General features: G+C 40.6%; 2 protein-coding genes across 6 annotated transcripts in view; one reads left to right on the forward strand and one right to left on the reverse strand.

The window, feature by feature from the left end:
* Positions 1–2180: 2180 nt before the first annotated feature.
* LOC116418418 (atherin-like) lies at positions 2181–4589 on the reverse strand. The gene is made up of 4 exons (XM_031933836.1): positions 4431–4589; positions 3831–4255; positions 3009–3117; positions 2181–2268 (listed from the first exon to the last, which is right to left on the reverse strand). Exons 1-3 carry the CDS (start codon positions 4587–4589, stop codon positions 3045–3047), a joined length of 657 nt encoding a protein of 218 aa, XP_031789696.1. The 3' UTR covers positions 2181–2268; positions 3009–3044.
* Positions 3885–22848, forward strand: part of TBCEL (tubulin folding cofactor E like) — a 74782-nt gene continuing 55818 nt past the window's right edge. For 3 of the 5 annotated variants that reach the window (XR_002730920.1, XR_003308064.1, XM_023208486.3), the window contains exon 1: positions 3893–4104. The gene's annotated coding sequence lies outside the window, so the exon portion shown is untranslated. Of the gene's footprint in view, positions 4105–22058; positions 22281–22474; positions 22583–22848 lie in introns of those variants that run through there. The other 2 variants (XM_026451100.2, XM_023208484.2) reach the window with 2 other exon arrangements.

A 22848-nucleotide genomic window follows, 5' to 3' on the forward strand; every position in this document is an offset into this window, starting at 1 on the left:
ACTTCGAATCTTCTGATCCAGGAATTGTTTACACATTGTTTTAATAGATTCTGCCTTTGCTCAACCTATTCCAATGACAGAGAATTAACTAGAACTGACTAAAGCAGCTCCAATTCTCCCGAAGTTCTTCCTTATTATTAGGTTGGACAGTATAAAATTGCCCTTTGTAGGTCAAAGTGATCAAATTATGAATATTTTTTTGGCTGGGCTTGTTGACTCATGCCTGTAATCCCAGCACTTTGGAAGGTCAAGTTGGAAGGATCGCTTGAGGCAACATGATGACATCCCATCTCTAGAAAGAAAAAAAAAGTTAGGGAGGCATGGTGGCACACACCTGTAGTCACAGCTGCTTGGGAGGCTGAGAAGCAGGGATCACTTTAGCCCAGGAGTTTGAGGCTGCAGTGAGCTATGATTGTGCCAGTGCACTCCAACCTGGGTGACAGAGAGAGACCCTGTCTAAAATGATAATTAATAATAATAATATCTAATAAAATGGCCACAGATCTGCCTTTCTGTTATTTTCTCTCAGTTTAGTTCAATGTCCATTCTCTCCTTTTCCTATATGATAGCCCTTTAGAAATAATGCAGAATCAATAGCGAACATGATAGACCTACTCCTGCCTTCACTGAGGCTTACATGCTCACCAAAGAAACAACAAGGAAATAAGCTGTCTCTGAGATATCCTCCTGTCTCAAGGAAGTGAAAGAAGAACATTTGAAGCAAATGGTTTTGTGGAGGGAATTCCTATAGAATATATCATACAGGAAGGTTTGTGAGTACAGAGCAGTGCAGTTCAATAGAACTTTCTGTGATGATGAAAATATTCTGTATCTGCCCGGTCCAATGTGATAGCCACTAGCCATACATCGTGATTGAGCACTTGAAATGTAACTAGTGTCAAGTGACTGAGGAAATGAAACTCTAATTTAACTTAATTAATTTCAATTTATTTATTTATTTATTTATTTATTTATTTTTTGAGACGGAGTCTCGCTCTGTCGCCCAGGCTGGAGTGCAGTGGCGCAATCTCAGCTCACTGCAAGCTCCGCCTCCCGGGTTCACGCCATTCTCCTGCCTCAGCCTCCTCAGTAGCTGGGACTACAGGCGCCCGCCACCTCACCCGGCTAATTTTTTTGTATTTTTAGTAGAGACAGGGTTTCACCGTGTGAGCCAGGATGGTCTCAATCTCCTGACCTCGTGCTCCTCCCGCCTTGGCCTCCCAAAGTGAATTAATTTCAATTTAAATAGCCACACGTGGCTAGTGGCTACCAGATTGAACAGAGCAGATACAAAAGAGCAAACAACAGTGAGAAAGGAGGCTGGAAAAGTGGGATCCAGATCTGGAAAAATTTTGAGAAGTACATTAATAATAATAGATGTTATCTTGAGACCCACAGAGAATCTTGAAAGGGTTTTAAGTTCCAGGGAATAACACAATCACATATGAGTTTTTTTTGTTTTGTTTTGTTTTGTTTTTTTTTTTTTTTTTTGATATGGAGTCTCACTCTGTCACCCAGGCTGGAGTGCAGTGGCACAATCTCAGCTCATTGCAACCTCCGCCTCCCAGGTTCAAGCAATTCTCCTGCCTCAGTCTCCTGAGTAGCTGTGATTACAGGCTTGCACTACCAAACCCAGCTAATTTTTGTATTTTTAGTAGAGATGGGGTTTCACCATATTGTCCAGGCTGGTCTCTGTTTTTCTAAGACCACCAGAGTGGGCACAAAAGAACCAGCGAGTAGGCAAGGCTAAAAGCAAAACTGCAAATTTATTCTTTGGTCATCTAGCTTCAGGGACCGGAGCTGGGGGAAGGGGGGGGGTTTCTAATACAGTCCGGACAAGAGTGGGGGCTGAGAAAGCCCGCCCCCGGCGCATCTGCTGGGAGCGACTTTTCTAGGAATGGAAGGGCAATAGGCGGGGCAGGGGCATGTCGGGGGAGGGGGGGGCGCTCCGCAGGTGCCACCAGGTAAATCTTGGTCTCCTCGGATTGACATCACCTGGTGCATGCCTGATTAATCTGCACCTTCCCGGACGTCAGCTGCATTCCCACACACATGGGAAGAGTTGGTGGTGAAGAAGAACCCGGAAGTGCACCATCCTGCCTCCGTTCGTCCAAACAGTCTCGAACTCCTGACCTCTTGATCCATCCGCCTCAGCCTCCCAAAGTGCTGAGATTACAGACATAAGTTGTAGAAAGATAATTCCGGCTGTCTTGGGGAGAAATATCGGGAGGTGGGTAGAGACATTGATCTTGTCTTTAGAAGTTTGATCTATAAGGGGAAAGATGGGAAAAGAGGCAGAAAAATGACTGGAGGATATCTCAGAGATACAGAGAAGTGTATAATTGACCACACCCAGACACATACAATACTCATATGTGTATTTATATACATTGCACATAGTATATGTTAACAGTAATGACCCATATTTCTTGCTTTTTTCCTAGTTGCTAACAGGGCAACTAGCCTCTTAAGCATTTCTGGGTGTCCCCAAAGGTACCTGAGCTCAGATGTAAGTCTGTCAACAGAGTATCCATGCAGCATCCACCTTGTACATTTCACTCTGCTCTTCTCATGGTCCTCACCACTGAGGCTACTTTTGACTGTGGTCATGCCAATGATCTGAGTGCTTCCAAAGCCAGTAATTCTTAAATTGCCAGAAAGGCACTCTGTTCTCTGTGGAAGGGGGAGTAAAGCCCCCTCCTAAGAAACCTAAGATACAATTCTTGGCTAATCATCCCCTTTATTCCCAGAGCAGTTTCTTTATCCACATCCTTCTGGCTTTTTTAAATAGCCACCCCCCCTCTAACCTCTCTAAGCCCTACCTATGGGATATGACAAAACAAAAGAGAATGACAAAAATAAGTCTCCAGGAACTGATGATGGTAAGCTGCTATTGGGTCTCTCCTAAAGAATTTTGTTTCCCCTTTCTAGAAACCAATGCAGACGTGTGTGCATACACATTACATCCCCCACCTCTTTTCTGGCACACACCACACAAAAGCACATACACTGTATGCACAAAGACATCTTCATCTCCTAGCACTTCAGGGGATATTCCCATACAAGGCTGAATTCACTTTGGGATGAGCCAGCACCATCCCTATTCCATGTATGTTTCTGCAAAAGAAATGGACAAAGGAGTACATCAGCAATCACAGCTCGACAGTCAGACATAATAATACTAGGCATGGAGTTGGAGCAATAACGTGGCATAAAGTGAAGTGCATGGACCCTGGTGCCAGCCTGACCTGGATTCAAATCTCACCCTGGTCACGTTTACTAACTGGGTGGTCTTGGACAGATCACTTAAGCACTCTGAACTTGTTTTCAATTCTATAAATACCATCTCTTTGGGGGGCTATAAACATTAAAAATAACACAGGCGCAGTGCCTGTACCTAGAAGGTGCTCAATAAATGAAAGCTACTGTTACTACATTGGTGTTGGAAGCTCGGGATGCCACTTGTGAAGGGGGCACGGAAGAAAGTTCAGACTGCCACCATACCCTGAGGGCTCATCTAGTATAGTTCCCTCATTTTATGGTTGAGGACACTGAAGCCAGAGATAGGAACAGACTTGGTCAAGGTCACACAGCAAATCAGTAACAGAGCCGGGTCAAGATTCCAAGTGTCTCTGGAAAGGTTCAGCCCAGTGCTCCTTTCTGCAGCTCCTATTATCCTCTGATATGACAATGTGTACTCCTATTCTGCGCCTGGGGATGTCCCCTCAATGGATGGGCACGAGAAAGAGCAGATGAGGTGTTTGTGGTGAAGCCCAGGCCAGTACAGCCATCCCCGTCGCCATGGCAACCCCAGTTCGGTTAGGGAGTACCGCTCCTCTGGCGCCCCCTCCCATTCACGCAGCGGACGTGACACGTGCGGCGGGGTCACGTGTTGTTGTTGGGCTGAGAAAGCTGCTTCCGGGTCAATGCAGGACACTGGGCTCCGGCGGCCAGAATTGGGGTCTAGGTGAAGCGGAGCCGGGCCGGGGCCGGCCGGGAACAGGCCTGAGGCTGAGCGGCGGCGACAGCGGTGGCCGGGAGGGGGGAGGAGAGGCGCAGCCGGAGGAGCCGCCGCAGCAGCTTCCCCACCTCCCGGGCTGAGGGGTGAGTGGAGCCAGGCCCGCCAGCTCTGCCGGGCTCTCGAGGCCCGAGGCGCTCCCCTCCGGAGCCGAGGCGCGGAGGGTCGCTCCTGCAGGGTGCTGGGATAGGACCCTTGGGCACGGGCTGAGAGCCACACGGGGCCTGTCTCGAGCAGCTGTGGGGATGGGAGACCTGCTCTGGGGCTAGAGGGAGGATGGGGCCTGCCTGGCTTGGGCTAGGGCGGAGCTGGGAGGGTCTTGGGCTGGCCTGGGCTGGGGGGCTGGCCCCGGGTTGGAGGAGGGCGTGTTGGGGAGCCTGCCGGCGTTCCTGGGAGAATCCAGGCGTCTCACCGTGCCCCAGCGTGGGGGGATGGGTAGATGCCTCCTAGCTGTTAGAAGAGGGAGACGTGTCTGGGACTGCTGGGGAAATAGGAAACTTGTCTCTGAACTACTGAATCCCAGAAAGGAGGACACGTCCCCAGGGAGGTTTGCTGGGGGAAGGACAGGCATGTCTACGCCCTTGGGACATTAGGCCTGCTCTTACCAGGGGCTGATAAAAGGATGTGGTAATTGAATAAGGGCTTTTGGGATAAAAGATTTGCGCCAAGGTTGGGAGACTGAGAACGAGGGTGTTGGAATAAGATGGGGGACTGACAGGAGGGTGCTGGGATCTTGGGGGGAAGTAAGGATCTGTGTGGAGCTTCTCTGTTGAGTTCTAGGTCCTCTAGTAGGAAGATATTTTGGGAATTGGTGAAGAGAGGAGATTTAATACTGTCTTTTCTTGGGATACGGTGATTCCAGAAGTTGTAGTTGAGGAAAGTTGGTTGGAAATGTTGAACTGTGTACAGTCAGTGGAGGAAGGAGGAGCTCTACTCTGAAGGTTGCTAGGCTACAAAGAACTTACAGGCAACGCCTAGGGCTGTTGAGAGAAGCTGGCAATGCTTTCAAGTCCAAATACAGGCTGAGCTGGGGCTTGTCGCTTGTTCATGTCATGCTGTTGTGGAGCTCTTAAGTTAGTTTCCAGTAGTCTGTCTTGAGCAAGGAGTGTGAATAGGTGCCGAGGACTGAGGAAAACATTCACCCTTTGGGTCCTGAGCAGCGTTAGACCCAGATCTCTAGGGTGGTAACTTTCAAACTTAAAAAAAAAAAAAAAAAAATCATGCCCCACAGTATTAAGTATGTCTTACATTCAGATCTAGTACATGCCTAGGTATGAAGGGAAACTTTCACAAAGCAGTGTTTACCCTTATTACATATGATATGTTCTGCTAATTTCTATTATATTCCACCCCCTTGCATTAAAAAAACCTGCTGGCTGACATTTACTAAATTGATGATTTGTGGGTCACAACTTGCAGTTTGAAAAACACTGAAAAGTGCATTTATTTGGCTTCAGTGTCCTCATTCTGTAAGCTTCTGAAGAGCAGGGCTGATTCTAAAAAGATGGATTTTTTTTTTTTTTTTTTTTTTTTTTTTTTTGGTGGGGGGAGAGAGAGGGCAGCTGGGTGCAATTGATTGCTTCGGTTTAGACGTTTATACCACGTAGCATATTTGACCTGTGTTTTCTGAAGTACCGTAATCTTGATCTTCAATATCTGAAAGTTGCCAGATCATTTGATTGATGAAATTTTGTGTATGCTTGTGTGTTTTAGTTTTCTCTATCCTTTGCTGTGTCTGAGAAATGTGAGAGGCCTAGTTCCACTTAGTTGCTTTATCACCACAACATAGTTAAAGAAATGTTATTTTACTGTTCCAGTGTTGTGAAGATACACTGATTTTCTTTTCTGCTATTTAAAAACATCCCAAATTCTTCTTACTGCAGTAATATGATATACTTTTTGTTACATGATGAAAATTATGTGAAAAATACACGATAAAATATATACCAAAGCCGTAGACATATATACAAGCCTTACAGTCTGTGACTTTGGTATATATTTTAAACTTAATCATCAACCTAAGTATAACTTTGAATTAGTTAACATCTTAATTCCCCTTACAAAAATTTTAGGTGGGGTCCTTAGAAACATGGTATTAATTCATAATAAACATTAATGACTGTTGGTGAACAAAGTGAGAGTCCTTCATGTAATGTTAAATGTTGTAATGTTAAAGTCTTTTGAAAAGTTGTTACACAGCCTATTGCTGCAGGACATTGAGTGTCAAAGGATGTTGTCTAATTTCAGTGGGTACACAGGGTATGTATTTAAGACCAGTTTAATAGCGTTTCTTTTTGTTGAGGATGAGTTCATATTATTTGTAACATAGAATTCAAAGACACAGTCATCAGGACAGAAGTACCCAAATTACACTCAGTGGGGTCACACTCTTGATCAAATACTTTATGAAAACATTCTGTCACCTTCAAACTGTGTGTTATAAATCTTTCTTGCCTTTAATTGTTTCTTAGGTACTGATGGAGGGGTTATGCTAGCATACATCAGCCATCCTTTAAAAATGACCTCTTAATCAGGGAAATATTGTTTGTTTTAAAATATGTAGCTTTAATGAATGTTTAAAGAAGACTTTCTTTTGTGGTAGGTGCCTGGAACATTAAGGAAGATTCGTGTTTATATCATTTTTCTGGGAATCATGTGTACTTGTCAATAAACAGTTACGGAGAAGTGACCCTGAGCGATTGTATGTGCTTTTTAATAGTTTTGTTTCTTCTTTGATCCTTAGACTCTTAAGCATGTCCACCTGTAGCAGGCTCTTTTCCCCTTCTAATTTTTGCTTCCAAACTACTATGGTTTTAAAAATCAGATACTTATATTTGTTATATAATACTTTTTTTTTCTTTGTGTGTGACATGTATGTTGGCTACTTAGAGGCCAATTTACTTAGTCCTGGGCTGTGTTTTTAATAAGCGAACTCTTTATATATTTTGGGCCTGGTTAGCTGTATAAGAAATAACGTGAAACTGATAGTGATACAATTTGGGCTTAAAGGGTGAAGGAATCATTTGCAATTGCTGCCTTTCTCCTACACGTGATTAGTTATTAAGATTTACCATTCCTCCCTTTTTCTTGCTACCTGTTCTGCCTTATTTCTTCGGGATTAGAATGGTAATAACCGGAATATTCCCTTTGTCTTTTTTTTGCATAGCTTCATGAAAGTACTCTTCCAAAGAATATTGCTATGATTATTTCATTTCCCTCCTCAAAAACCATTAGCTGCTTTCCAGTACAGGCACTGCATAAAGCCTATAGTGTTTAGCTTGACATTTAGGGCCTTCTACAGACTTTCTCTACTTTTTTTCTGGCATCATCATTACACTCGTAAATGCAGTTCCTCTACCTGCCAAGGCCTCTGCTCATGTACCTTCCTTTGTGTGTAAAATTATCCCGGAAAGTCTGCATATAAAATGTTCCCTTTCTTTACGAAATCCTACTCACTCTCATTTAATTTCAGATGACCTCTCTTCTTCGAAGTCTTTGTTGCTTATGTTGTCTGTATTAGTTTTGCTATATTGCTTTGTATTATTTGTGCACCTTATTTTTAACCCTTTTAGATCATAAATGCCTAGTGAGCACGAGACTCAAATACCCATGAATCACTAGGACATCTAGCACAGGGTCTACCAGAGCATAGTTCATAGACCAAGTAGATCAGAATTGACTGAACATATGGTTAAAAATGCAGATCCGGCAAGGCATTGTCGCTCACACCTATAATCCTAGCACTTTGGGAGGCCGAGGTAGGAGGATCGCTTGAGTCCAGGAGTCGAAGTCAACCTGGGCAATGTAGGGAGACCCATCTCTATGAAAAATTTAAAAATTAGCCAGGCATAGTGGTACATGCCTGTAGTCGCAGCTACTTGAGAGGCTGAGGCCAGAGGATCACTCGAGCCCCAGAGATTGAGGCTTCAGTGAGCTGTGATTATACCATTGCACTCTAGCCTGGGCAAGAAGAGTGAGGCACTGTTTAGAAAAATAAATAAAATAAAGCAGATCCCTGAATTCTAACCTAGACTTTCTGAATCAGAATCTCTGGTGGAATCTAGGAATCTGCGTTTTATCAAGCTGCCCAGATGATTCTTCCATACAGTAAAAGTTGAAAGTAACTGACCTAACATGATGCTTTAAATTGCTGTAGGCACTCAAATAATTTTTCAGCAAGTGATGTTAATAAACTGAGCAATATCATAGTTCAGCAAACGTTTAATTTTAGGGCCTTGAAGTCAGCCCAGATTTGAGACCTGGCTCTGTCACTAGCTCTGGACCTGTAACCTCTCTGCTTCAGTTTTCTGAGCTGCAAAATGGGATAATAGTACTCCTTATAAAAGTGTTGTGATAACTAGGTGAGATAATACGTATAAAACAACACAGTACACAACATATAGTAAACTTACGATAGATTTTATCTGCTGTCATGATGATGCCTAGCACAACAGTGGTCACCAGAGTAATTAATAAAGCATCGTGAGGAGAGGTTCCAGGTCAGCCATTGTTGACAAACAAATTGCTCATATGGTTTTAAGAACTAAAGCTTAAAATATTTTCTATTTTACATTAACAGATTTTGGCCCTATGTGGTGGTTAAAGTCATAAAGATGTTTTGCCATCTTTAGAAGAATTGGTATCAAATTAGCTTGTCCCCTTCATCTTCCCACTGATGGAAGAATAAAGTGCAAACTTTCAAATGGTGGACCTTAGCCCCTTACCATGTGGCCCTACCAATTCTTTATTTTCTAGCTGTCCTCCCACATATACTCTACACCAACTACACTACATTTCTCACTTTATTTTGCATCTCTCACTCATTTGTATTTGTGCACATGCTTTCCCCTTTTTTTCATCTAGTAAATTCCTGCTGCTGTCTTGTAAAACTCAGTTTTACATGTGACTGACCTCCTTAGTGAAGATAGTCACTCCCTCAGTGTTCTCAAAGTCGTTCGTCCGTACTTATTTATTTATTACCTTTGTGTACATTTGTCTTTTTGAAGGGAAAACGATTTAATCCTGGCATGTGTTCCCGCCTCTGCCAAAAGGGGAGGATGTTTGTTTATTTGACTCATATCAGCTCCTCCATTTGTCTGGACGTCTCAGCTTTCACAATAGTAACTAGTTTACTGACTACTTACTTCATGCCAGGTACTTAATTAGATGCTTCAAAAACTTTATTTCATGTGATTTTCACACTAACTATGAAATAGTTATTAATAGCTTCATTTTACAAGTGAGGAAGCAGGCATAGAGATAGGTAAATAACTTGTTCAAATTACACAGTAGAGTCATAAGTGAACTTAGAACTAACTGAAGACCATGCTTTTTAAGTTACAGTGCTCTTCTAAAAATGCAATGTAAACAGGTAGCACATTTCCCAAACTTAGAATCTTAAAACTGTGTGAAACTTTGATTAATCACTAATCATTCTTAGGAATGTGAACCATAACAAGTACTATTGTGAAAAGTTATTTAAAACTCCTCTTGGAATAATGCGTTTCCAGTGATTTTCAAAATTTTTCTTTCTTCTCATTCTGCCATTGGTGAGCTTCATTTTCCTTTCACTGTCAGAAGGTGTTGCTTCATGTCTATTGATAATAAAATTCACTTTCCATTTATCCAATGAATACTTTTTATCATATGCCGGGCACTGCTCTGTACAAAACTGAACTGGACTGACAAATCCCTGCTTGTGTGGGACCTGTTGTCTGCTGGAGAACAAACACTAAACTCACGGATTATGATTATGATACGTGCTGTAAAGAATGACAGAGGGTGAAGTGACCATGAGTGATGGTGGCAGTAATGCTGTTTTTGATGGGGTGGTCAGCAGCAGCCTCTTGGAGACGGTGACGTTTGTGTTTAAATTTGAGACTTAAACACTGAGATGAAGCGTCTCTGCCAAGAGACAGGAAAAGCGCAGTGTTGCAAATGCAAAGGCCGTGGGGGAAATCAGCTTGGCAAGTCTGAGAAATAGAAAGCCACGGAGGCTGAATAGTGGGCTAGGAAAGGAGTGGCAGAAAATGAGATTAGAGACGTAAGCAGTGATCAGATTAAATGAATCCTTGGCGACTATGATGAAGAGATTGGATTTTATTCTGCATGTGAAGAGGAGCCATTGGAGAGTGTAAAGGAAATGATTTGACTTAAATTTTGAAAAGATCACTTGGCTGCTTTGTGGAGAATGAATTGTACAAGAGTCAAGAGTGACCAGGGCGGAGGCTAATGCAGAGGTCCTGGTGAGCAGCTGATGATGGCTTCAACAAGAATAAAGTGATAGAGATGGACAAAATTGGGCAAAATTGGGATATTTTGGATGTGGTATTGATAGGTCTTGCTGGTTAGTTACACGGGGTTATGAGAAGAAGAGAAAAGTCAAATATAACTTCCAAGATGGGAATGAGTGGAGGGTGAGCAAATTTGGAAAGGGAATTCAGAGTTCCGTTTTTGCCTTCCTGATCATACTGTCCACAAAGGATACCACTATTCTGAATTGTGGGTTTTTTTCTGCCTTTTCTTTACAGTTTTTGCCACATATGTATGTGACCGGAAATGATAAGATGGCTAATTTCCATGTTTTAAAATTTTGTGTAAATGGAATTATACTGTATATATTCTTGTGATTTTTTTTTTAACCATTCAGCATTGTTTTTTTTTTTTTTCCTGCCCTGTGTGAACAAATCAACATTGTTTTTTAAAAGCCATTTGTGTTGATGAGGAAGTAGGCATAATGAATTACCAAATGTTAATTTCCATTGCTGTGTGACATTTTATTTTATGAATATATTATTGTAATTTATCCAATTGCCTTTCTTAGATGTAAGGGCTTCTCCACACTGCACTCCCCCTGCCCCCCCCCCCACCAGCAATTCCCCCAGGGTTTTTGCAGTTTTAAGCAATGCTGTTGTTATGGACATTCTTTTACTTGTTTCCTAGTGCACACTACAAGTTGCTGTGCAAGTTCCTGTAGAGTTTATACTGAGAAGTGGAATCGCTAGATCATAGAGTATGTGCGTCTTCAACTTTACTAGACAGTAATAAATTGTTTTCCAAGGTGTTTGTACTGATTGATCCTCCCACTGGCTACGTTGCCAGTTTCTATTCTTCTGCATTTTCTTCAATACTTGATATTGTCGAAGTTTTTAAGTTTTGCTGATTTGCATAAAATGGTATTTCATTGAGATTTTAATTTTTGTCTCAGAAAATTATTGAACGTGAGCATCTTTTACATATGTTAACCATTTTAAATTTTATCTTCTATTAAGTATTTATGTCTTTTGTCCATTCTCCTATTAGTCTTCTTCTTCTTACTGTTTTCAAGAGTTCTCTATATTACATGTGTTGCAAATACCTTTTTTCCAGTTTTTGGCTTGTCTTTTCATGTTTTTAATGTCTTTTGACGATCAAAAGTTTTTCTTTTTTTTTTTTTTTTTGAGACAGGATCTTGCTCTGTCGCCAGGCTTGAGTGCAGTGGTGTGATCTCTGCTCACTGCAACCTTCACCTCCTGAGCGCAAGTGATCCTCCCACTTCAACCTCCCAAGTGTCTGGGACTGCGGGCACATGCCACCATGCCCGACTGATTTTTTTGTAGAGATGGGGTCTTGCTATATTGCCCAGGCTGGTCCTGAACTCCTGGGCTCAAGTGATCCTCCTGCCTTGGCCTCCCAAAGTCCTGGAATTGCAGATGTAAGCCACCATGCCTGGTCAAGTTTTCATTTGACCGCTCAACTTTTTGTTAATGGATTTTTAAAATGTTTTCTTTATGAAATATTTCCCTAAATCAAGATCATAAAGTTCTTTTCCTATTAGAAGAAATAACTTATTTTTTTCTCAAGGAGATAAAGTTTGCTTTCATATTTTATGTGGAGGTGAATTTTTTGGTAAGGGTTCAATTTCATCTTTTCCCAGATTTTTTTTTTCTTTCTTCTTTTTTTTTTTTTTTTTTTATACTTTAATTTCTAGGGTACATGTGCATAACGTGCAGGTTTGTTACATATGTATACTTGTGCCATGTTGGTGTGCTGCACCCTTCAGCTCGTCAGCACCCATCAACTCGTCATTTACATCCAGTATAACTCCCAATGCAACCCCCTCCCCCCCTCCCCGTGATAGGCCCCGGTGTGTGATGTTCCCCTTCCCGAGTCCAAGTGATCTCATTGTTCAGTTCCCACCTATGAGTGAGAACATGCGGTGTTTAGTTTTCTGTTCTTGTGATAGTTTGCTGAGAATGATGGTTTCCAGCTGCATCCATGTCCCTACAAAGGACTCCAACTCATCCTTTTTTATGGCTGCATAGTATTCCATGGTGTATATGTGCCACATTTGCTTAATCCAGTCTGTCACTGATGGACATTTGGGTTGATTCCAAGTCTTCGCTATTGTGAATACTGCCGCAATAAACATACGTGTGCATGTGTCTTTATAGCAGCATGATTTGTAATCCTTTGGGTATATACCCAGTAATGGGATGGCTGGGTCATATGGTACCTCTAGTTCTAGATCCTTGAGGAATTGCCATACTGTTTTCCATAATGGTTGAACTAGTTTACAATCCCACCAACAGTGTAAAAGTGTTCCTGTTTCTCCACATCCTCTCCAGCACCTGTTGTTTCCTGACTTTTGAATGATTGCCATTCTAACTGGTGTGAGATGGTATCTCATTGTGGTTTTGATTTGCATTTCTCTGATGGCCAGTGATGAGCATTTTTTCATGTGTCTGTTGGCTGTATGAATGTCTTCTTTTGAGAAATGTCTGTTCATATCCTTTGCCCACTTTTTGATGGGGTTGTTGGTTTTTTTCTTGTATATTTGTTTGAGTTCTTTGTAGATTCTGGATATTAGCCCTTTGTCAGATGAGTAGATTGCAAAAATTTTCTTCCATTCTGTAGGTTGCCTGTTCACTCTGATGGTAGTTTCTTTTGCTGTGCAGAAGCTCTTTAGTTTAATTAGATCCCATGTGTCAATTTTGGCTTTTGTTGCCGTTGCTTTTGGTGTTTTAGATGTGAAGTCTTTGCCCATGCCTATGTCCTGAATGGTACTACCTAGATTTTCTTCTAGGGTTTTTATGGTATTAGGTCTAACATTTAAGTCTCTAATCCATCTTGAATTAATTTTCGTATAAGGAGTAAGGAAAGGATCCAGTTTCAGCTTTCTACTTATGGCTAGCCAATTTTCCCAGCACCATTTATTAAATAGGGAATCCTTTCCCCATTTCTTGTTTTTCTCAGGTTTATCAAAGATCAGATGGCTGTAGATGTGTGGTATTATTTCTGAGGACTCTGTTCTGTTCCATTGGTCTAGATCTCTGTTTTGGTACCAGTACCATGCTGTTTTGGTTACTGTAGCCTTGTAGTATAGTTTGAAGTCAGGTATCGTGCTGCCTCCAGCTTTGTTCTTTTGACTTAGGATTGTCTTGGAAATGCGGGGTCTTTTTTGGTTCTATATGAACTTTAAAGCAGTTTTTCCAATTCTGTGAAGAAACTCATTGGTAGCTTGATGGGGATGGCATTGAATCTGTAAATGACCTTGGGCAGTATGGCCATTTTCACGATATCGAGTCTTCCTATCCATGAGCATGGTATGTTCTTCCATTTGTTTGTGTCCTCTTTGATTTCACTGAGCAGTGGTTTGTAGTTCTCCTTGAAGAGGTCCTTTACATCCCTTGTAAGTTGGATTCCTAGGTATTTTATTCTCTTTGAAGCAATTGTGAATGGAAGTTCATTCTTGATTTGGCTCTCTGTTTGTCTGTTACTGGTGTATAAGAATGCTTGTGATTTTTGCACATTAATTTTGTATCCTGAGACTTTGCTGAAGTTGCTTATCACCTTAAGGAGATTTTGGGCAGAGACAATGGGGTTTTCTAAATATACAATCATGTCATCTGCAAACAGGGACAATTTGACTTCTTCTTTTCCTAACTGAATACCCCTTATTTCTTTCTCTTGCCTGATTGCCCTAGCCAGAACTTCCAACACTATGTTGAATAGGAGTGGTGAGAGAGGGCATCCCTGTCTTGTGCCAGTTTTCAAAGGGAATTTTTCCAGTTTTTGCCCATTCAGTATGATATTGGCTGTGGGTTTGTCATAAATAGCTCTTATTATTTTGAGATACGTTCCATCAATACCGAATTTATTGAGTGTTTTTAGCATGAAGGGCTGTTGAATTTTGTCAAAGGCCTTTTCTGCATCTATTGAGATAATCATGTGGTTTTTGTCTTTGGTTCTGTTTATATGCTGGATTACGTTTATTGATTTGTGTATGTTGAACCAGCCTTGCATCCCAGGGATGAAGCCCACTTGATCATGGTGGATAAGCTTTTTGATGTGCTGCTGGATTCGGTTTGCCAGTATTTTATTGAGGATTTTTGCATCGATGTTCATCAGGGATATTGGTATAAACTTCTCTTTTTTTGTTGTGTCTCTGCCAGGCTTTGCTATCAAGATGATGTTGGCTTCATAAAATGAGTTAGGGAGGATTCCTTCTTTTTCTATTGATTGGAATAGTTTCAGAAGGAATGCTACCAGCTCCTCCTTGTACCTCTGGTGGAATTCAGCTGTGAATCCATCTGGTCCTGGACTTTTTTTGGTTGGTAGGCTATTAATTATTGCCTCAATTTCAGAGCCTGCTATTGGTCTGTTCAGGGACTCAACTTCTTCCTTGTTTAGTCTTGGGAGAGTGTAAGTGTCCAGGAAATTACCCATTTCTTCTAGATTTTCTAGTTTATTTCCGTAGAGGTGTTTATAGTATTCTCTAATGGTAGTTTGTATTTCTGTGGGTTTGGTGGTGATATCCCCTTTATCATTTTTTATTGCGTCTCTTTGATTCTTCTCTCTTTTGTTCTTTATTAGTCTTGCTAGCGGTTGGTCAATTTTGTTGATCTTTTCAAAAAACCAACTCCTGGATTCATTGATTTTTTTGGAGGGTTTTTTGTGTGTCTGTCTCCTTCAGTTCTGCTCTGATCTTAGTTATTTCTTGCCTTCTGCTAGCTTTTGAATGTGTTTGCTCTTGCTTCTCTAGTTCTTTTAATTGTGATATTAGAGTGTCAATTTTAGATCTTTCCTGCTTTCTCTTGTGGGCATTTAGTGCTATAAATTTCCCTCTACACACTGCTTTAAATGTGTCCCAGAGATTCTGGTATGTTCTATCTTTGTTCTCATTGGTTTCAAGAACATCTTTATTTCTGCCTTCATTTCGTTATGTACCCAGTAGTCATTCAGGAGCAGGTTGTTCAGTTTCCATGTAGTTGAGTGGTTTTGATTGAGTTTCTTAGTCCTGAGTTCTAGTTTGATTGCACTGTGGTCTGAGAGACAGTTTGTTATAATTTCTGTTTTTGTACATTTGCTGAGGAGTGCTTTACTTCCAATTATGTGGTCAATTTTGGAATAAGTGTGATGTGGTGCTTAGAAGAATGTATATTCTGTTGATTTGGGGTGGAGAGTTCTGTAGATGTCTATTAGGTCTGCTTGCTGCAGAGATGAATTCAATTCCTGTATATCCTTGTTAATTTTCTGTCTCGTTGATCTAATGTTGACAGTGGGGTGTTGAAGTCTCCCATTATTATTGTATGGGAGTCTAAGTCCTTTTGTAAGTCTCTAAGGACTTACTTTATGAATCTGGGTGCTCCTGTATTGGGTGCATATATATTTAGGATTGTTAGCTCTTCCTGTTGAATTGATCCCTTTACCATTATGTAATGGCCTTCTTTGTCTCTTTTGATCTTTGATGGTTTAAAGTCTGTTTTATCAGAGACTAGTATTGCAACCCCTGCTTTTTTTTGTTCTCCATTTGCTTGGTAGATCTTCCTCCATCCCTTTATTTTGAGCCTATGTATGTCTCTGCATGTGAGATGGGTCTCCTGAATACAGCAGACTGATGGGTCTTGACTCTTTATCCAATTTGCCAGTCTCTGTCTTTTAATTGGAGCATTTAGTCCATTTACATTTAAGGTTAATATTGTTATGCGTGAACTTGATCCTGCCATTATGATATTAACTGGTTATTTTGCTCATTAGTTGATGCAGTTTCTTCCTAGCCTTGATGGTCTTTACATTTTGGCATGTTTTTGCAATGGCTGGTACCGGTTGTTCCTTTCCATGTTTAGTGCTTCCTTCAGGGTCTCTTGTAAGGCAGGCCTGGTGGTGACAAAATCTCTAAGCATTTGCTTATCTGTAAAGGATTTTATTTCTCCTTCACTGATGAAACTTAGTTTGGCTGGATATGAAATTCTGGGTTGAAAATTCTTTTCTTTAAGAATGTTGAATATTGGCCCCCACTCTCTTCTGGCTTGTAGAGTTTCTGCCGAGAGATCTGCTGTTAGTCTGATGGGCTTCCCTTTGTGGGTAACCCGACCTTTCTCTCTGGCTGCCCTTAAGATTTTTTCCTTCATTTCAACTTTGGTGAATCTGGCAATTATGTGTCTTGGAGTTGCTCTTCTTGGGGAGTATCTTTGTGGCGTTCTCTGTATTTCCTGAATTTGAATGTTGGCCTGCCACATTGGGGAAGTTCTCCTGGATGATATCCTGAAGAGTGTTTTCCAACTTGGTTCCATTTTCTCCCTCACTTTCAGGCACCCCAATCAGATGTAGATTTGGTCTTTTTACATAATCCCATACTTCTTGCAGGCTTTGTTCATTTCTTTTTCTTCTTTTTTCTTTAGACTTCTCGCTTCATTTCATTCATTTGATCCTCAATCGCTGATACTCTTTCTTCCAGTTGATCGAGTCAGTTACTGAAGCTTGTGCATTTGTCACGTATTTCTCGTGTCATGGTTTTCATCTCTGTCAGCTCGTTTATGGCCTTCTCTGCATTAATTATTCTGGTTATCAATTCTTCCACTCTTTTTTCAAGATTTTTAGTTTCTTTGCACTGGGTACGTAATTCTTCCTTTAGCTCTGAGAAGTTTGATGGTCTGAAGCCTTCTGCTCTCATCTCGTCAAAGTCATTCTCCGCTCAGCTTGGATCCGTTGCTGGCGATGAGCTGCGTTCCTTTGGAGGGGGAGATGCGCTCTTATTCTTTGAATTTCCAGCTTTTCTGCCCTGCTTTTTCCCCATCTTTGTGGTTTTATCTGCCTCTGGTCGTTGATGATGGTGACGTACTGATGGGGTTTTGGTGTGGGTGTCCTTCCTGTTTGTTAGTTTTCCTTCTAACAGTCAGGACCCTCAGCTGTAGGTCTGTTGGAGATTGCTTGAGGTCCACTCCAGACCCTGTTTGCCTGGGTGTCAGCAGCAGAGGCTGCAGAAGATAGAATACTGCTGAACAGTGAGTGTACCTGTCTGATTCTTGCTTTGGAAGCTTCGTCTCAGGGGTGTACTCTACCGTGTGAGGTGTGGGGTGTCAGTCTGCCCCTATTGGAGGATGTCTCCCAGTTAAGATACTCAGGGGTCAGGGACCCACTTGAGCAGGCAGTCTGTCCGTTCTCAGATTTCAATCTCTGTGTTGGGAGATCCACTGCTCTCTTCAAAGCTGTCAGACAGAGTCGTTTGCCTCTGCAGAGGTTTCTGCTGCCTTTTTTTTTGTTGTTGTTGTTGTTGTTGTTTAGCTGTGCCCTGTCCCCAGAGGTGGAGTCTACAGAGACTGGCAGGCTTCCTTGAGCTGCTGTGAGCTCCATCCAGTTCGATCTTCCCAGGGCTTTGTTTACCTACTTAAGCCTCAGCAATGGCGGGTGCCCCTCCCCCAGCCTCGCTGCTGCCTTGCAGTTAGATCACAGACTGCTGTGCTAGCAATGAGGAAGACTCCATGGGCGTGGGACCCTCCCGGCCAGGTGTGGGATATAATCTCCTGGTGTGCCCATTTGCTTAAAGCGCTGTATTGGGATGGGAGTTACCTGATTTTCCAGGTGTTGTGTGTCTCAGTTCCCCTGGCTAGGAAAAGGGATTCCCTTCCCCCTTGCGCTTCCCAGGTGAGGCGATGCCTCACCCTGCTTCAGCTCTCCCTGGTCGGGCTGCAACAGCTGACCAGCACCGATTGTCTGGCACTCCCTAGTGAGAATAACCCAGTACCTCAGTTGAAAATGCAGAAATCACCTGTTTTCTGTGTCGCTGGCGCTGGGAGCTGGAGACTGGAGCTGTTCCTATTCGGCCATCTTCCCCAGATTGTTATTCACTGTCCTAGCTCCTAGCACCAATTATTGAATAGCTTAATGTTTTTCTACTGATCTCTATGCTACTTTCCTGCCATATTTACATGGGCATGTTTCTGGGCTCTGTTTTCTGTTTCATTGGTCTATTTTTCTTACCCAGGGTAAGAATATAGTTGATTCTTGTTATTTACAGTACTTTTATAAAGTTGCCATGAACAGTGAGTTAGTGAATATGGAAATTGTTACTCCTAGGGGAAATACAGGGTTAGGTTCCTGCGAGCCTCTGATCATAACATTTTGTCAAGTGATCAATAGATAATTTTGTTTTATATTAGTTTCTGTGTAAATATATTTAATATGTATCATTGATTCGTTAACATTGAATTCACTGCAAACAGCCCTACATTCATGCCTGAATAAAGTGATCTAATTGTGTATTTTCTCCATAAGGCATATTGCAGCTTCTTCGTGCTTTCGAAACACTAGATGGCATTTCAGCACTACCCTTGGGGACCACTTAAATAGTGAAGTCACCAACCAAAAGCACAAAAATGTGAAAAGCATGGCACTGGATAGATCATGGAAAGGACACTTGTTTATATTATGAAAGCTGAAACAAGAAGGTATAGTGCCACCTTGTTCTACCTCAGCAGGGAACATACATGTTGAACAACTCAAATTTTTTATTACTTTGTGCTTATCTGCAAATGACCACGAAAATGCTGCAAGTGTTGATTTTGTGGTAACGAGTACCTTTTGGCAAGTAGGGAAAATTGCAGATAGGGAATTTGTGAAGAATGAGACTCAACCTATGAAATACTGGGAGAGAGGCAGTTTTTTAGGAAACTTAGTATTAGCACTTTCCCCTCTCTGTCATATTTACACATATCTTTATAGCATTTTATTTTAAGAGAATAATGCTATGAATCTTTCTAATACTAAGTGTTCTGATAGATGCCATTATGTCAATAAAGAGACTTCTTTTTTGAGAATACCTTTATTTATAATCATGTTATTATTTAGTTCATAGGTAAATTGAAGCAAATAATTGTAGGAAATAATTGCAACTCTTAAAATGTTGAAAACAAGTGTAAACTATTAAACTTTTATTATATGAGAATTGTATTAGGATCATATTTTCTCTTAGGCATTATTAAGAACTTAAGGCATAAGTTTTGTAAAGGCAAATACCATTTGGAGGTTGAAATTTAAATATTGGCTCTATTAGTCCCTCATTAGTGACGATTTTCCTCATGACCATTGATAAAGGAGTCCAAGAAAAAGATGAATGAAGATTGTACACATTGTAAATCAGATCTCCCACTAAATGTATTTATTGAGACTTGGCTGTTTTATCCGTCATGATTTAAGATCCTCAAGTGAATTATTTGCATTAATTTGGTAAGTGCTGAGAGTAAGAATCAGAAATGGTAGATCTCACCTATATTCATCTTTTTTATATAGCATACACTGTATTCCTGTGTTTTTCAAAAATGTTTATTTTGTAATAAAAGGTACATAACATAAAATTTATCATTTTAACCATTTTATAGTTTAGTGGCATTAAGTACATTCACATTGTTGTGCAACCATCACCATCAATCAGCTTCAGAATTTCTTCTTTTTCCAAACTAAAGCTTTGTACCTATTAATTAATAACTCCCCATTCCTCATGCCTTCTGGCTCCTAGCAGTCACCATTCTACAGTCTCAGTGAACTTACCACTCAAGTTACCCCATGTAAGTGGAATCATACACCATTTGTTCTTTTGTGTCTAGCTTATTTCATTTAGCATCATATCTTCAAGGTTCATATATGTTGTAGCATGTGTCAATTTTTTTTAAAGCTGATAGTATTCCATTGTATGTATCTGCCACATTCTGTTTATCCATTTATCTACCTTTTGACTATTGTAAATAATACTGCCATGAACATTAGTGTACAAATAGGTTTTGACTCTTGCTTTCGATTCTTGGGTAGATTCCCAGAAGGGGAATTGCTGGGTCATATAGTAATTCTGTGCTTAAGTTTTTGAGGAACAATCATATTTTCCACACCAGTTGTACCATTTACATTCCTACCAGCAGTGCACATATATTACTCTTGAGTTACTGAGCAGCACCTATTGTTCTGAAGTATGGCATAAATTATTAACTCTTGCATATGAGTTGTAAGGTATAGTATGGGTACAAAAATCATATATTCAGTATTAAATCTTTTGTGGTTGTGGTTTTTGCTAAATAATTTAACTTGTAGTGGCAAATATTTCTGACTGCGACATGATGGCACCTCTTTTGGAATCTCTGTGGAGTAGATAAAATTATGTATTCTAGCTGTAGCTATGAAGAAGTTTTGTTTCTAAAGTACTTTGATTTCAGAGTTTATTAATAAACCTACTTTTCATATTACGTAAAATATATTTGGTATGCACAATCAGAAGTGATTAGAAAACCTACTGATTAGCACATTTATGGGGTATCAGTTATATGCAAGGTTCCGGTATATAATAGATGCAAAGAACCATTAGGATATGGTTATTACTCTCAAGAGCTATATAGTTTGAAGACACAAGACAAACACATGAAAGTTACATTGCTACACATGAAAAATAAGGGTATATTATTTAAAATGAAAAGATGACATGCCAGTATGTGATTAATCGCCCACTGAGTATTTGCAGGCAAGATTAACATGAGCTTAGCTCAAAGGAAACACCACTATCGGGAGAGGTATCTGAAAATGCTTCATCTCTAAAGTATATTTTGAGTAGTGTGTTGAAGGATGCATAAGGTGGAGAGGTAAGGGCAAGCTCTTCCAATTAAGGAGGAATAGCATAAATGTCAGACATTTTTACTGTGCCAACTCATTAATTGGCATTAATTTAGCATAGCCCTTGGACCTAAAAATTAGATTAAATCTATTTAACAAAAATTGCAAGTTAGTCCTCCAGCTCTACATTCTGTTCACGCTACCATGTTCACTGAATGGTGATGGTAGTAGTAATAGTGGTAGCAGGAGATGTAACAGTTAGCGAATATTTGTTAAGTGCTTTCTATGTGCCAGGCACTTTGCTAATCACCCTTTACCAATATTATCTCCATTCATTCTTTGGTAACCCTGTGAGCTGGGAGTTGCGGGCTGCTACCCCTTCCTGTGAATGAAGAAGGGTAGACTTAGAGAACTTAAGTAACTTGCCCACAGTTGCACAGAGTAGTGGAATCAGTCAGGATTTACATCCCCAGGGAGTTTAGTTTTAGAACCAGCACTTATTACCATTGGGCAATATTGCCATAGCACTAAATGTAGGAGGGGCTAGTGAAAAAAAAATGTGGATTTTTTTTTTTTTTTTAATGACCTGCAAACTTTTGCAACCTTTATGCGTGATTGATGTTTCAACATTCTGGCAATCCCTGGTTATTAGTCAGGGTGGTTTGTAAACTGCTCTGAAAAGCTGTAGAGTGATGAACTGGTGGTCTGTTCCTAATGAGGCTTTTCCTTAACATGATGGCTTCTGTAGCTGCTGAAGAGCACAGACAATGGGGGTAATCTGTTCTGTAAACAGCTAAGTAATGACCTTAAACTTGTGTGTTCACAGCGGAAAGAAAACATGCATATACAATTTTCTTCTGATGAAACCTAATATATTCAAGAAAAAGAATCTTGCTTTTTGGAAGGATGGAAAAGTTGGGAATAATTTTTTCCCCTTTGATGATTAGACCAGTCAGTACTATTGCTTAATTTTTTGGCTCAGTTACTTTGATGTGGTTACAAGAGGAATTTTGGTTGTAATGGATTTCATACATTTTTGTAAATTATGTTTCCATGTCTTCTGTGTGATGTTGTGTACTGTTGACATGAAATACTCCTTTTTTGGTAAAGATGGAATGGCTTGACAGATTAGAGCTACAGAAAGTATGACTTAGCATGCTGGTAAGGCCACAAAAACCCAAACAAGTTCCCCCAGTTTCGTATCCTGTAAATAGAGATAAGTTAGTTTTTCTGTTTCAGAGAGTGCTTATGGAAAATTACTAGACTTTAAAATGATTGTTAATCTCAGTGCAGGGACATTTGGTTGGGGGACATCAGTTCAAGAGTAAATGTATCTGATCCTGCTTTGAATAAATGTAACTTTAAAGCCTTGGGATTTTACCAAATTGAATCTGGGCCAAATAGAAAGGTAGGAGCAGATGTAAATTTGTTTGTAAAGGAGTTGGGGATGTGTGTGGTGGGGCAGGGTGAGGGTGGAGGGATGGGCAGGCAAGGTTGAAGTCTCCTTGGAAGCCCTTGGAGTGAAAGTCAGTGAATGTTAAACATTTTTGGTTGTTTTTGTTGCTGAAAGTATATGCAAAGTGTTTTTGTCTTATATTTCAGAATGTCTAATTTAATAGGGATATAGACAGTTGGTTTAAACCAACATTTTTGGATGAGGAGAGGCTATGGAAATGAAGAAAGAAGTGTTTAGAAATATCACACAAACAGGTACTTCAGTCTAAATAGTAGTATTGTCTTAATTTTTTCCCCTCATATTTCTCATCAAAATCATGACATTCTGGGGCTAGCGTATTTGGATCAGAAATTTCAAGGGCTGTGTTTATGTATTTTGGTGGACTACAAGCATGAGAGTCAGTCATAGTTGCTAAGGTGCAGTTACTGATGAAAAAAGTTTGTGTCTTTGTTCAACATCTAAAGTGCCTTAAACGCAGTATAGTTCTTTAGTAGAAAATATAGACAGCTCTGAGGCTGTA

This window comes from Piliocolobus tephrosceles, chromosome 13 (genome assembly GCF_002776525.5).
Source record: "Piliocolobus tephrosceles isolate RC106 chromosome 13, ASM277652v3, whole genome shotgun sequence".
NCBI classification, from domain to species: domain Eukaryota; kingdom Metazoa; phylum Chordata; class Mammalia; order Primates; family Cercopithecidae; genus Piliocolobus; species Piliocolobus tephrosceles.

What these genes read in the sequence shown, in the direction of transcription:
- LOC116418418 (XM_031933836.1), bottom strand. Translation starts at nt 4,589, where the DNA reads ATGCCTGTCCTTCCCCCAGCAAACCTCCCTGGGGACGTGTCCTCCTTT. An exon ending in TCCCCCCACGCTGGGGCACG is followed by an intron (nt 4,256 to 4,430) that starts GTGAGACGCCTG and finishes CCATCCCCACAG; the next exon opens with CTGCTCGAGACAGGCCCCGT. An exon ending in GAGGGGGCGCCAGAGGAGCG is followed by an intron (nt 3,118 to 3,830) that starts GTACTCCCTAAC and finishes TTTCTTTTGCAG; the next exon opens with AAACATACATGGAATAGGGA.